At 47.7% G+C, this 15,617-nt stretch overlaps 1 protein-coding gene and 1 long non-coding RNA gene across 2 annotated transcripts in view; one reads left to right on the top strand and one right to left on the bottom strand.

Annotated features, from left to right (window-relative positions):
- LOC144120937 (calpain-9-like) overlaps nt 1–232 on the bottom strand; it is a 52,951-nt gene extending 52,719 nt beyond the window's left edge. Inside the window, exon 1 of the mRNA XM_077653759.1 lies at nt 75–232. Coding sequence (XP_077509885.1) covers nt 75–107 — 33 coding nt within the window. The 5' untranslated portion in view covers nt 108–232. The remainder of the gene's footprint in view (nt 1–74) is intronic.
- Nucleotides 1–15,095, top strand: part of LOC144120940 (uncharacterized) — a 173,891-nt gene extending 158,796 nt beyond the window's left edge. Inside the window, exons 2-3 of the long non-coding RNA XR_013312502.1 lie at nt 13,000–13,049; nt 14,852–15,095. This is a non-coding gene — a long non-coding RNA (uncharacterized LOC144120940). The remainder of the gene's footprint in view (nt 1–12,999; nt 13,050–14,851) is intronic.
- The last annotated feature ends 522 nt before the right edge of the window (nt 15,096–15,617 follow it).

A 15,617-nucleotide genomic window follows, 5' to 3' on the forward strand; every position in this document is an offset into this window, starting at 1 on the left:
AGTGACGGGTAAATTAGAGCAAACTAGATGCATCGCGGAAATGAAAATTCATAAGCCGCGGACATGAAGCTTACCCGGTAGATTTTCTCCCTTTTGATATGCTCCATGCTCTTCCTTTGCTTCACTTAGACCGCAAACACCGTCAACTACCGTCACGTCGGAAAGCCTGAAGAAAAGGATATGCTGCACAGCTCTGCCGGCAGGCAGCTTTTGACGACGGCGCTGCCGCGGACAGATGCCCGGATAAAGAACCCTTATCGACACTTTGTCCACTCGTGTTCTCAGAAAGCACCATAAACAGCTCCGTTTCAATTCTGCTGTTCTTGTTTCTTTATCCCTTCCTCTTTTCCGCCTGGGCTCGCTCCAATGGTGAAAAATAGGTGTGTCGGCGCGTGAATCAGCGGTCACGAGGAAAGCGGGCGACTAGCTGTTTCACTGTAAACTCTATAACGCGCAAAAAAAAAGAAACCTGAGGTGGTTAGAAGCTGACAAGAAATGCTCAAATGTTTAGTGGTTAACAACAAACTTTTACTAAGCAACATCCTAGGTTGTGAGGCGCCAGCCATAGCGGAGCACTTCTGATTACATCTGACCAGCTGGCGTTTTTTAGCTTCAGCGGATTTTTGGTGCACGGCAAAGAACCCTACGCTGTCGTAATTAAGAGGCCCTCCACTAAGAGATCTGCCTTATATAATCTATATTTCAGAATTGACCCGCAGAGGCCTTAAGTGAATGGACGAATCAATCGACCAATCAATCAAGCAAGCAATCAGTGAATCAGTCAATTGGTCGGTCAGTCAGTCGGTCAGTCAGTCAGTCGGTGTGCGTGTGTGTGTGTGTGTGTGTGTGTGTGTGTGTGTGTGTGTGTGTGTGTGTGTGTGTGTGTGTGTGTGTGTGTGTGTGTGTGTGTGTGTGTGTGTGTGTGTGTGTGTGTGTGTGTGTGTGTGTGTGTGTGTGTGTGTGTGTGCGTGCGTGCGTGTGCGTGTGTGTGCGTGCGTGCGTGCGTGCGCGCGCGTTTGTGCGTGTGTTCCACTTACATTTTTGCGCCATTCCTTGTTCGTGAAAGTATTTACCAACCTACCGAAATAACCACACTTGTTATGTTCTGAGCTCTCCAACTGCAAACTCGTGAAACTCTCGACCAATTTTGAATAGACCCCGTTGAAACTAACTACATTAGGAAAGACTGCGGACTATTCAGAGATTAGGACTCCAGATGGAATGGGAAGACGAAAACGTTTTTCGACCTAATTTCGCCACAGCTCTGTCACTTTACCTATTTTTTCCTAATTTGCATAGTTTTATTGAAATATTCGAGGACGGCAGCATCTTCGAGGCGGTACTGTCCCTGTGGGAAGAGTACGGCTGCTCCGGCGCCGGCAAGCCTAAAGGGACCACGCCAATCTGAGGAGCCTGGATCGGAAGAGGCGGCCATGGCTTCCCAGGCTGTCCAGCGACCAGAACATGAGTACGGCCACCCGTCCAGCGAGACCTCATCGTTCAGTGGGGCTGAGTCAACGATTGTGAACGGTGACGAGTCAGTGGCCGATAAGGCTGAAGTGGACAATGAGGGCTTCAAGTTGGTGAGTCATCGCAAGCAACGAACGGTCGGGATCCCGGTAGTGGTTGAGCCCACACAGAAAGGGGTTGATTTGAGAGGAATCCCACCTTACTTTTCTTGGCCATTCAATCACTGTTGGGATCAGCTCCGATTCGTAGTCGGCTCATCATGCACGGGGGTCTTCTGCTGGATGTCTCGACGGAAGAGCAGGTTGACAAGCTGCTGCAGTGCTCTCAGATTGGCGACATCAAAGTTAACGTGCGGTTGCCCCATTCCTACATTAAGAACTCCTGTGTTATTAAGGCTATACCAAAGTGGTGTTCAGAACGCGACCTACTTGATTATCTGAAACCACTAAGTGTTCTGCACGTGAAACGACTCGTGCGTCGTGTGGAATCTCCAGAAAAAGAGTGGGCTGCGAAACCTACGAACTCCATCGTCCTGACATTCGCTCCCAACTCAGAGAGCCCCGAAAAAATTGATCTGGGATTCACAAAACACGCAGTTGCTGATTTCACTGAAGCTCCTCCGCGGTGTTTTAGATGCCAACAGTTTAGGCACGTGGCCAAAGTTTGCACAAAGGACCGACGCTGTAAGCGGTGCGGAGGCGACCACGACTTTAAAATCTGCAAGGCCGATTTTGCCTGTGCCAATTGCGGTGGTGATCATCCAGCGAGTTTCGGAGTCTGCCCCTTTCCGTGTGAGCGCTCTGCACCGTCGAATATCCTTTATTGCTGGTCCCAAAACCTAACCGACTGAGACGCCTGTCCCAGGGTTAGACGAGTTCCCAGTGTTGGAGTCAGATGTTGTTGCGTTATCCAACAATGTCCCATGAGACTTGAGTCCATCAAGACGCCAAGATCCATTGCGGGCGAGTCGGTTGTTCAACCTCGAGCAAAAAGTGTCCATGTTCCTGAGCGACCGGATCGCAGCCAGACTCGACGGCAAGGGGGGCTCTCATATGCACAAGTGACAAAAAAAAAACAGCTACTGCGGCCATGAGTGTGTCCCCGTCGGCATATTTTGTCGATGTTGTAAGTGAGTGCGTGGCGCAAAATAGACAGTTTTAGCTGTGCGTACGCAAGTGCTTGCGTACGCAAAGCGCTACGGCGCTGCGTACGTTACGCTGTCCGCTCCGAAGTTTTAGCTGGCCGTGCCGTAGCGTCCCTCAGGCGCACGTGGCGCCATCTAGTGACAAGGCGTCAAACCACATCAACGCTCGGTTGAAGAAATTAAATCCGTGATTACTGATAACTAGTGTGAGTGCATTGGGAGCCTTTTTTTTTGTTCCAAGAAGAAAAACTATGCAAACCGAAGAAAATGTAAGAACTGGCTAAAAGCTAGAAAACTGCTTCGCCAGGTGTCGTTGCTACGAGGAAAACACACTGCATATAGTTAGGCCTAGGAGCTTGAAAATCACCAAATTATCTGAAGAACAGGGGCTAGTTATCGCTTATACCGCTACGTGTGGGCAAGATTAGGCGAAATAAAAGCGAACCGCTACCATTTGAGTGAGCTGTTGCGTCGAAGAATCCAGCGGCGACGTGTATTTATTCCGAAGCGGGCGAGCAGGGCGCCGCCATCTTGTCAAAGTTAGCTTACGCAAGCCACGCAAGCGCCGCAACGCAAAGTCCGCTGGCTAGCGTACGCACGCAAGACGCAGGGCTTGCGCTTGCGTTCTGCGCATGCGCACTACCGTCCCCGCAAACTCCTTGCGTACGCTAAGCCGTTGCGTACGCACAGCTAAAACTGTCTAATAAGGAGCTCAAAAATCAAGGTATGTCTGACCTTCTTCATGTTTTGTTTGGGGCCCGGCGTTCACATGTCCCAGCGATGGCGCCTGGTAACCTGAAGAACTTCCTACAGCTGTTGCTTTCTTTTGAGTCCCTAATTACAACCTTCGCAGCGAACTTCCGTGCGATCTAATATGAATGGGGTTCAACCTCGTGGACCTAATATTCACCGAAAAGTGCCGTTTATATTGCACTGGAACTGCGCTGGGATTTTAAGTCGGTTAGCTGAACTAAAACTATTCTTGAAAGAGACTTGTGTTCCAGTATTGGCCCAGTCAGAAGCTTGCCTGCCAAGCAGGATATGTTTGACTGGATATTTCGCCCATAAAAACAGCAGCATAAAGTCATTTCCTGCAGAAAGTGCCGCGCTTTACATAAGAAGGGAAATTCTACATGTTTCTCTAAGCGTTGCTGATCTTTGCACGGATCGGCTTTGAGAATACAGCTCGGCTTTCGAGCCCTTTCTATTACATCCATGTACGTGTCCCCGCGGAAGAAGGTCGCATTGGATTTGTTTCTGCAGCAGCTCTGCGACCGCTGCCCAGCTCCTCGAATCATCTGCGGTGATTTCAACGCCCATCATGCCGTCTGTGGTGAGAGGAACACGGATTCCCGTGGACGCAAACTCGTAGACGTTATTGACAGTTTGGACCTGTGTGTTGCCAATGACGGAAGCCCCACTTTATTCCGGCGTCCAGCCTCAGCGACAGCTATAGACCTGACACTGCATTCACCTGACGTCCGCGTGAGGTGGTCAACAGCGCCTGACCGCATGGGAGGTGATCACTAACCGATTTTTGTGTTTGCTGCCAATTTTCGTATGCGTGGTCCTAAAATTAGCAATGTGGAAAACTGGGACAAGTACAGAGAGCATCTAGAACGTGTTTGTGGTGATGTTAATGACAAAATGATTTCTGGTAAGCTGGCAGCATCTACGCAGGTCAAGTTACGTGATCCTTTTCCGGCCCTGGATTTAAAACTCCGGAACATTTGTGCAGCGAGAAGGGCGGAGCGCCAACTCATGCGGAAGAAGGACGACGGGGAACTGAAGACGACCTTCGATAGGCTGAATTCTGCCATTAGACGGCACACGAACAAGCTCTACAGGTTGCAATGGGACTCATTCTGCGCTAGTTTGACTGCGTTCTCATCGATGACGAGAATATGGCGAGTTATTGGCAGCCTTGCTGAAGAATCTCGCCCTTGAAAGCCTTTTAAAGCTCTTGCAATACGCAAGGAAAAACCTGTTTTGTGCTTGGCAGAGGAATTTGCAGACGCACTCGTACGTGCTAATTCTGGAATAGGTATATATACACCACCTGCTTCCTCCAGGTCTATCATGGACGTCCAGTTCACGTTTCAAGAGCGTCAGACTGCGCTCAGTGGCCTGCGGCGCCGATGTGCACCAGGTCCCGACGGCATCACAAATCCAAAGCTGAATAACCTGCCCTTGGAATTCAGGAAAGAGGTCTTCAACTTCATCAATCGAGTTTGGGAGACTGGCGATGTTCCTCCGTCATGGAAGGTGGCACATGTAGTTCCAGTACTGAAGCCTGGCAATGACATGACGTACCTTGCCTCGTATCGCCCTGTGTTGTTGGCCTCCTGTGCAGCTAAGTCGATGAAGAAGCTGGTAAATGAAGCATTATCGTAGTTTCTTGAGGACAGCAAGGCATTGCCAACATGTATGACAGGATTCCGCCGAGGTCTTAGTGCCCAAGATAGCGTCTTAGACTTGGTGAGTCACAGTGAACACCAGAGAGCTTTCGGCTAAGGTGGAAATTTTAGCCATTTTCCTTGGCGTTGCGAAAGTTAACGGCAACGTGCTTCAGAGCTCAATTCTACAGTTTGCAAGGCATGGGCGTACAGGGCCATATGTTAAGATTCATTTACAAGTTTATAGGTGATCGTGCGGATCGTGTACGGTTAGGGAGTACCTTAAGCACCGAAAGGGTTCTATCACGAGGTGTGCCTCAAGGAAGTGTTGTTTCCCCGATGCTTTTTAACGTCGTAATGGCTGGCCTTCCCCATTCGTTGCAAATAAATTGCAGACAAGTGCGTATGTCAATATATGCTGACGACATCTGTATTTGGATTACTGGCTACCAACACAAGCGATTAGCCCTGATAGCTCGACAGGCTCTACTTTCGGTACAAGCTTACCTTAAAGGTGTGGGATTGTCTCTATCAGTAGAAAAATCCGGCTTTGTTCTGTTTCCAGGTGTAGGAAGACGTCAAGCGCGGTTGAAGATAGACCTCGGTCACTCTTGCATCCGTCAATTCAACCAGACGCGTTTCCTGGGCGTCATTATTGACTCCCGTCTACAGTGGCGAAAAGTTGTCGACGCGATTGTTTCATCTATATCTTCGGGTTTCAATGTGATCCGTAGAATTGCATGTGAGCAATGAGGAAGCCATCCTTCTTCAATGGCCAAACTTCATGAAGCGTTGGTGGTCAGTCGCCTAATGTTTCAGTGTCTCGAAGTTGTCCACAGAAAGGGCCTAAGAAGAGCCATTGGAGTTCCTCATGCGGCTGCGAATAAGGCAGTACTTCATGAGTCTCTATCGAAACCTCTTAGCCTTGTCGCTTCTCAGACACTGCTAATGCATCTTGGTCGCCTAAGAGCTGGGCGATCCCTTCTCCAGCGGCTCTGCAAGAGATATGAGTCGAAGGACTACTTGGTACTTAATACCCTTAGTTCTTTAGGCCTTGATGTTCGAAGGCAAGGGAAACGGTTGAAACTCCCTGGTCTTTTCCGACCCTCGACTGTAAGGTCAAAATTCCCCACGTGAGCGCAAAGCGCAGCTCTCCTTTGGAAGCAACGCGTTCGCTCGTATTTGAACATTTGGAAACAGAGTATACACGCCATCTTAAAATTTTCATGGATGGTTCTGTGGACAAGGTTCAACAAGCTAGCGCAGCGGCTGTTTACATTCCTTCTTTGGACTGTAAGTGGTCTGTACGCTTTACTGCTGTCGTATCCTCCCCAACGGCCGAAATGGTTGCTATTGAGGCGGCTTTACGGAAGTTAGGGTCTTGTCCGGCTCAACCTGTTGTCATCATAACTGATTCAAAATCTGCCCTTCAGAGGCTAGAGCGCGGATTCCCTACTGATGACTTGTCTATAAGCTCTCTGCGCTTGGTGCAGAATCTGCACAGCATAGGTTTTACTCTATATTTCCAATGGGTGCCTTCTCACATAGGAGTCAACGGCAATGAGGTGACAGGCTATCTTGCCCATAAAGCTCTGTCAAGGAATCCATCAAAAAAAGTACCTCAAGATGGAAAAAGTCTCTACAGGATAACGGTGCTCGATCATTTCTGTGCCCTGTGGAGTGCGCTCCACAAGACATGTGTGACAAAGGGACTGAGAAAATCCCAGGCGACTCTACTACATCGAATTCGCACTGCCTCTGCTCGCACTTCTGCCTGGATGCATAATACGGGCACAGTATCTAAGTTCTTTATGTGGTATGTGCGGGGATATCGAACATTATATTATGCACTGCTCAAAGTACAATGCGGAAAGGTATGTGATGCTCGTTTCCTTCAAGAAGACAGGAACCCTTCACAGTACAGTTCAGGACAGTGTCTACCCGAGTGGAAACCAGACATGCAGAAGGGAGGCTGCACGCCTTCTTTTTAAAATTTCTGCAGGACGCTGATCTTGTTTCTAAACGGTGACAGCAGGAACGGGCTATGGCCTACTGTGATTGAATGTGTGCGTAGATGGTGTCTTCCGGAGTGGACTACATTATACTGTAAGTGATTGTGTGTATGTATTGTGGCACTACAATGGCCTATGTTCTACTGTGACTGAATATGTGCATAGATGGTGACTTCTGGAGTGGACTGTGATGTGGACTGTGTGGAGTGATTGTGTGCATAGACGGTGACTGCGGGAGAGAATGTGTGCTATTATAAGAGACTGTGAGCATAGCGGCGTAGAAGCGACAGGTTTTAGGAGGCTATTAACATAGAAGGGACGCTACGGTGGAGCAATTGCCGGCAGAATGAGCAAGGCTAATCCAACCTGTAGCATTCAACACCTCAACTCAATTCAACTCATTAGGACTACAATTTTAATCTTAAGAAATCGCTGACATTGCACTCTCGTTAATGTGGACGCGTGCAAGCTATCGCGACAGCTTTAAAGGGGCTCTGAAACGGGTCCTAATAAAGTTGCGGTATGCCTAGGATTTTAAGGCACGCTGCTTCACAAATATTCTCCGGGAAGAATTTTTTTAATGGGCATTGTAGAAGCTGAGTTATATGTACTCATAATCTTAATTTCTGCGTCTGCGCGCCATTCCCTCTCTTCTCGCCACTTTTTGGCCGGCCCCACCTCCGGGGGCAGAGCTTCCTGACCCCCCGGAGCAACGCGGCTTATTGGCCGCGGACATGGTAGCTGCCTGACGTCTGAAATAATCTAACCAATAGCCATCTCACAACTTGTATACGCAGGTTCGAGCGACGGAGGAGAGTGCGGACAATAAAAAGTCGCGGGAAGGGCTCGCTAACTTTCGCGCGTGATTGTGAGTTCTCTTCTGCGCGTAGCAGGGAATTTTTTGGCTCAGATGATCGCGAAAACACAATGCAGTGATTGAGCGAGTTTATGTTCCCTCCTCGGAATTTGTTTCTAGAGCCCCTTTAAGGCGGCCGTTAACCAGAAAATCCGCTGTCGGCTTTGTGGGCGGCGGCGTTGTGGGCGAAAATTCGGGGGCATATGGCTCTGGCAGGTGGTGTCCACAAAGCAACCTAGGAGGCAGGTGGGCCAGCTAGGTCACGTGACCTTGCGGCGTCATTACACCCGCCGACCGGATAGTAAGCAAACTACTTACCATGACAGGTGGCAGTTAAGTTAATGATATTTCGCTTGGGAAGACCAACCTGCGCCGCACAAGGCCCACCGCTGGGAGCAGCACCTACCATCGCCGGGCAGTGGCGCATCGCTTAACCGTAGCACGATGCACTGCACTAGGAGAGGTATGAGGACTCCCAGGGATCTACGAATGTAAAGTAGAGAACGACCTTAAGCATATGTGAGAATTAACCCATTACGCTATCCCGTCATACCCTTAAGGAGGAGCTTAAGTGTCTCCTCCAGTTTTTTTTTTCTCTCTTCTTGCCAAGGGCGCGCTGAAACGGGAAACGGTTAATTCTGATGAAATACCGTGTGAGTTGTTAAGCTATGAGAAAACGAAAGAAATGAATAGGAAAGAAATAAGAGAAGGAAGATAAAGAAAGGATAAAAGTAAGAAAGTAAAAAGCAAGGAAAAAGGGAGCAAGAGAGGTAGAGAGTTGCTTGGTTGGCCTCTAATAAAGCTGGTACACACCCGCTACGGGGGAGTCGCCAAGACACTGGCGGTTAATTGCTTGGAACAAGAACGTTTTGATGGGGAAAGGAGCAGTAATAGTAGAAGAAGGAGAGAAAGTAAGAAAGAGAGAAAAAAGAAAAAAACATCGTCCTGATGCTCAATGAACCTTCCGAAAGTTACTTTTGATTCCATGGCATAACTTCGCTCAGAGGAGTTCACACTATCCTTTTCACAATTTGCATGTTCAAATTACAAAATCATAGCAAATTTTGTATTTTCCACCTGAACGTTCGTTAAACAATCGGCCTCAAGCCTTAATACAAACTACAGTATTTCGTCGACGTGATTTGCTTAGAATGAACTTTCCAGCGTCATCGCCACCAGGCTAACTATGTCTACTGCTGGTCAGAGACCTCTCCCACTGACCTTCAGTAGACTATGTTCTGCCCCAAGTCGCAGTCACTTTATCCCTCCAAGTGTCCTAATCTCATCCCAGCATCTCACACACTGCCGTTCCATATAATAATAATAATAATAATAATAATAATAATAATAATAATAATAATAATAATAATAATAATAATAATAATAATAATAATAATTGGCTTTTGGGGAAAGGAAATGGCGCAGTATCTGTCTCATATATCGTTGGACACCTGAACCGCGCCGTAAGGGAAGGGATAAGGAAGGGAGTGAAAGAAGAAAGGAATAAGGAGGTGCCGTAGTGGAGGGCTCCGGACTAATTTCGACCACCTGGGGATTTTTAACGTGCACTGACATCGCACAGCACACGGGCGCCTTAGCGTTTTTCCTCCATAAAAACGCAGCCGCCGCGGTCGGGTTCGAACCCGGGAACTCCGGATCAGTAGTCGAGCGCCCTAACCACTGAGCCACCGCGGCGGGGCCCGTTCCATGTCGCGTTGGCCTTCTCTTGGAATCCGCTCCGTTACAATAAGAGACAATCGGATTAGGCACTACGCGCACTGCCCATGATGCAACTATAGGATTGCACTTTATTCGAATTCGTTCCCAGACTCACTCGGCTCTCTCCTTGTCTCTTAACGTTATGCTACACCGATTTCGTTTTCGTAGCTCGTCACGCTGTCCTCAGTTAAACTAAGACGTGCAGTGTTCTTGTCAGTTCTAAGCCTTTTCTCTAGCTTGCATACAGGCCCTGTTTACAGCGTGCTGTAACCATGCGTATACAGTGTGCGCTTTTAAAGGCATGGGTGGTTTCTGTGGTTACTTAGGTGAGCTTGGACCTGGACTGCTTTCTTGTAAGCCTTTCAGACTGCGACCGCAATGCTGTTGCCGCGAAGTGAGCACGTAAGATAGTTACCGCGAAGTGAATATGTTAAAGGCTAAAGCCTAGCGTCCAAGGCCTGCAGAAAGCATGTCTGCAGTACAGGGACATTGACAGCGAATCTGTTCAATTGCTTATCCCAGTGAGAGTTGGCTATCTGACTCTTTCTGGGTATGCTGGCGCTTGTCTGGCACCAAAAAGAAATCCATGTAGGGCTGAGAGGATTGAATTTAAAAATTTTCAGGCCACTCGATTCAAACTCGTAGCGACGGCACGTAGAAGAACTCTGTGATCACCGCAACTTCGAAGTGAATGGCGGTTCGCCTAGCCTCCGGGATCCACACCGCGGATTCAGTGTTTACGCACGCAGTTTACTTTTGAAATCGGCCGGTCTATATTTGTTCTTTTTTTTCCTTTCTTAGCTCGACACTAGTGAACTTCCATTTTGAATTGAATTGCCTTGACCATGCTACCTTTTACCATTTGTTTTTTTTTTAAGGGACATCGAGGGCAAATTGAATTCATCTATTGAATTTCTATTTGATGGCTTAAGTTTGAGCCAGCTATATGTTTTTCTTTATGTATAAGTGATGTCCCTGCCGCTGCTGCCGCCAGACCGGGTTTAAGACCCATCAAGTTGCTCTAAGGAGCTTATGGGTAATTTAAGGAAAAAGCTCCTCAGAGCAACTTTACTGGACTTAAACCCTATCTTCAGCGGCAGCAGCGGCAGGGACATCACTTATAGATAAAGAAAAAAACATATAGTTGGCTCAAACCTAAGCCATCAAACAGAAATTCAATAAAACCATTCAATTTGTCCTCGATGCCCATTCAAAAAAGAAATGGTAAATTGGTAGCACGGTGAAGAAAGAAAAAAGTTCATCGTCAAGTTAGCGGTTCGCCGCCATCATTAACACGGGTGTTAGGGAGTTTTAAACACATAAAAGGTTTCTTTGCACGAGTGTGCACCTTGTAAAAACTCAGTCGGCACGTAGAAGGAAGTAAGCGCCCAGCCCAACAGAAGCCTCCTTTCAAGAGCACTTCAGGATTTCGTGAAGATAGCGGGGAGCGGAGCGCATCGCGATTGCAACAGCGGTGGCAACGGCACCGCCAACGGGGAAGAAAAACAACAACCCGGAACAGTCACGGCTTATGGGTAGTGAGTCACGCTCTTCGCTCACGCGATAGATAGTTGGGTGGCTACGCCAGGGTCTGAAGTTGCACGCGATGATAACGGGCCACTTCCATTTGCTGCGCTTTTCTCCGAAGATTATACGTAGGAGAGACTCGTCTAAACCATGCACCGTATTTCCACTGCGAGTTATACTCGCTACATTTATATCGCATATCCATGATGCGACATTTAAAGTAAATGGAGACGACTGTGTTTGCGGCTTCGGAGAAATTCGAAACCTGGCAACAGATTGCGTTAAGTGCGCAGAAAATATGCTGGTATTCATTAGGAGACGTTACAGATAAACTTCAGGGCACGATTGAAGAGAGACTTGCAAAAGCGAGCACTTGTGGCGTTGATATCTTTCTTGAGGACAACGGCATCCTTGGGAAGTACTATATAGTTTAGTGAATTTGATTAGTCATTCTTAGATCTCTTAACTCTCTGTGAGTGAGTGCTTCAATATCTCCGTTATTACTTCGCCAGGCAGTCATAGGACACTTTGACAACGTTTGCGTCAGTGTAATGAAGATTAAGCTTCGAATTGATCATCACAATTTCGGTGTCCTTTTGATCGCTGGACAACTTGTTACTGCTCTAATACAATAACGAATACAAGTTTATTTTCGTTACATAACGGCTGAGTGTCAAAAAACATATTCGAGAGGAGAAATGCAACGTGACTCGCACATGAACCACTTCGCGCGTACACTCGCCCTCTAAAACCATTTCGTATGAAAAGAGGTAGGGAATGATCTCCAGTAGTTCGCAGAGTGCCCTGTGCTGAGAGGGATGATCTCAGACCGCCTTAGTTCAATCCTTCCATCAGGCCATGTGCTGATCGAACAGCGTCTTAATACGCCACACTTGCATCAGGAGGTGAACCATCGTCATCATCAGCAGCATCAGCAGCACAAGAATCGGCGCGAAACTGGAGAAGCGGCGGAGGCCGTGGAAGAGCGCAGATCCTCTTCCACGTGGAGTCGTAACTGGTGCCTCTGCGCATCGCAAGACCGCCGGGACGATAAACTTGTCAGCTTCTGGCTACATCTTAGCTGGAGACGAAAAAAAAAAATGGCTGGTGGTTTAGCGCTGCTAATCACAAAATATTGTGTGAAAGCAGAGTTTTTTTTTTTTTTTGCAGGCAGCCAGTTATGCGCGTCTTCAACTTTTTCATCGTCATTGCCAATTTACCCAATGCACGCCGGCGGCCTATGCTCGAGTGTCGTGTTTATGCAGCAGTGTTGCCAACGCCAACATCTTTTGCTCTAGTGCCATGTTTCTGCCACAACATTGTTCACGCCAACGCATGCTGCACACTTCTTTCTGCCACTACCGCCACCTAGCTCAAAGAGCGAATATTAGTTTGGTAGTAGTGTTAGGTAATAAAGACGGCGATCTGCAAACAATGAGCGGGAGAGTGTGTTGCAGTTTAACACGAGGCGTCTTAGGCTGCGGCGATATAGCTAGAGCATGCTCTCGCGCAGTGGCCTGTGGGAAGCTGATCTGTTCGCGCCGCCACTGGTTCGAATCCCAGTCGCGAATATTCGTTTGTTTTATTTTTATTAATTAATTTCACTTCGCATAATCTCACAAACACCGCAAGCATACAAACATCGCAAGATCTTGTTCGGGATTTACCAATCTAAATAGTGTTTTCGCAGTAATTTCAGCTCCTATATAATAGCTTTTCTTTTTTCTTTTTGCCGCGACATGGTCCGAAACAGGACCTAGTCTTGGGGCCACCAAACATTTGGGCAGAAAAGGGGGCCCAGAAATGCAGTGCACTCTATATTGCTACTCGCAGTTCTACTCTGTGCTGCTAAACCTTTATTTTTGTCTGTTGCAGCTGAGGCATCAAAAATTCATCACGCAGCGACACAACAATTTGGCCACCAGGTGAGCGAAAAATCTATTCATCACTGTAACTTCGCTTCCTAGCTTCTACCACGTTTTTGAGACGTTACGCTAACAAATCCAACTGAGTCGCAACGCATATCTTTCGTTAAGTTATTTAGGCATGGAAATGCCTACATTACGCCAAAAGTAAACTTGTAAGCGTGGTCACCCGCGCAAGGCATATCTTAAGCTTACGGCTAACGTATCGCTCTTTTCTTTACAGGTATCGGTATTATACAAGAACCTGAAAGTGCACCAACTATGTATATATCGACTTTGTTAACCTTGCTAACACTACATCCATTCGTCGTTATCCTCTGAGAGGTAGAGTCTGACGATCTTATACAAACGCGATAGCGCTGAATAACGCCCCGTTCCCCAGAAAATCCCGTGTCGGCGTTGTTGGCATCGGCGTTGTGAGCGACAAATCACGAGCATTGCTCTGGCAGGTGGTCCCCAGAGATCAACCTAGGAGGCAGGTATACCACCTGGGTCACGTGACCTTGCGGCGTCGCCACAACCTGCCAACCGGACAGTGAGCATGCTGCCCGCTGTGGCAGGTGGCAGTTGAATTAATAATTGGTGCTCGGGAGAAGAAACCTGAGCCGCAAAAGGCCCACCGTTAGGAGCACCTGCCATCGCAGGGCAGTGGCGCACCGCTTAACCGCTGCACCACTCCGCCAGGAGTGGTATGAAGACTCCCAAGCGTCTATGATTGTAAAGTAGAGAATGACCTGCACATTTCGGACTGAACAGATTATGCTATCACGTCATACTCATGGGGCGGAGCTTAGGTGTCCCCTCCATTTTTTTTTTTTTTTGCAAGGAATATGCCTGGACTGCAGAGGAAGGTATATACTACCTTCCTGGTGAATAACGATGCAATTTCTGTCGGATCCTCATTGATGCATACCGTAGCTGGAGGCTGCTTTCAGTCTCTAATTGCTGAATGAACTCGTTCTGTAACCAATTCAGAGAATTTTAGGTCTTTCAAAACGTTTATGCACGCAAAAGGAGTCAACAAAACACAGGATTTCCCTGAAACGTGAAACCCGCGGGCCTTAATCTTAAAAGCGGTTGTCTACATTTATTTCTCAATCTAGGCTTGTGGTACTTCTCACAGCTTGTCGGAAGGAGTTCGAAATGTCAGCTGCAACCGGCTGCGGTTCCTTTTGACACAGCTGCCGCCGAAAAGCACAAAAAGTCACGTTGACATATGCGGACTCATTGAACGAAGGGGTTAAACTAGCCACATCAGCGAGCAGGTGCTTAGCTCCTGCTCTCCCAAAGACGGCTGTCTTAATGAGAACATCTCTCTGCGCCGAATATACATATTGCCGAAAGCGCCGTGTGCCGCAGTATTTCTCTACACTCTAAACAGAAAGGACTAGAAAGGCAGTAAACTGCCCTATACGCAACCCATATCATAAAAGGGAATGAGCTAGAAGACAGCTTACTTTTTACTCCCGTATTGGTGTATTGTTTAGAATGTGCGTGCATGCCCTTGTTGCGCAGGATATCTTTTTAGTGTCTCATTCTTTTGCACTCTTGCCAGGTGACTGGCGAATTGTGCCCCCAGATTTCACAGGGTACAGTCACTACTCGACCATCATTAAATTCGTGAAGGGCGCTATGGTCACCCGGATATATTCATTAACAAATATTTCTGCTACTGTGTATGGAAGCATTCATTCTCAATGCTCAATCATTTGAGGGCGGATATTTCTTGCCTTGCTGTAGCTCAGAAGCAGGTCCCCGACGAGGCCAGTTATCGGAGTGCCGTAATGATCCGTTTCTGCCAGGGTCCTCAGGCTCGGAGCGGGCGCCACCGTGTTCACCAGGGAAGGATGAGGCTACGTCCCCACTGGCTCGAACCTCCGCGGTGCCCATCGCAGCAGTGGGCATGGTTCGGAAGTCAGCAGCTTCGCCTTCGACCTCTCCAAGTTCCGGACCATCCGAAAGGAGGGCGCTGTCAGACTTCATGAAGCTATTCCTCTCGAGTAAAAATTTGCGGAGAGAAGCGAGGCTGAAATTAAAGCTGGAGAACTTCAGACTACCTAAAGGCTCTTCATAGGCACTTTTTTCTTTTTGTCTTCTTCTTTCACTAATGAAAACCGTAGTTCTGCCTTCGCAACTCGCGCACACCCGCTTGAAAAAGAGAGACGGTAAGAACGCACTGAGAAAAATGTAAAGACTAGCACTGAAATGCAGACTAAGGGCGAACAAAAAAAAATAAAAGGTGTCAGTTTCCAAACCGACGCAATAACAGCCACAGTGCGAGCACGGAAAATAAGAAGGGATGAGAGTTGAAAGGAAATTTCAAAGACCCTTACAAGGACATATACAGAACGATACGTCAGAGTGTGCAGATCCTGCAAGAGCACTTACATTCTCTCATAGAACTGCTGCGGACAGAGCGGGCCAGTTTGTTGGTCCCGCGACTAATGTGCATCTGACAGCCTTAGCCGTAATGAGACGTGGTGAAAAAATCCAGGCTTATGATGGCAATTCACACGGAATTTAATTTTTATCTGTTGAAGTCTGATATTTGTTTAATGCTTGAGGCAA

The sequence above is a fragment of the Amblyomma americanum genome, chromosome 2 (genome assembly GCF_052857255.1).
Source record: "Amblyomma americanum isolate KBUSLIRL-KWMA chromosome 2, ASM5285725v1, whole genome shotgun sequence".
Classification (NCBI taxonomy): Eukaryota; Metazoa; Arthropoda; class Arachnida; order Ixodida; family Ixodidae; genus Amblyomma; species Amblyomma americanum.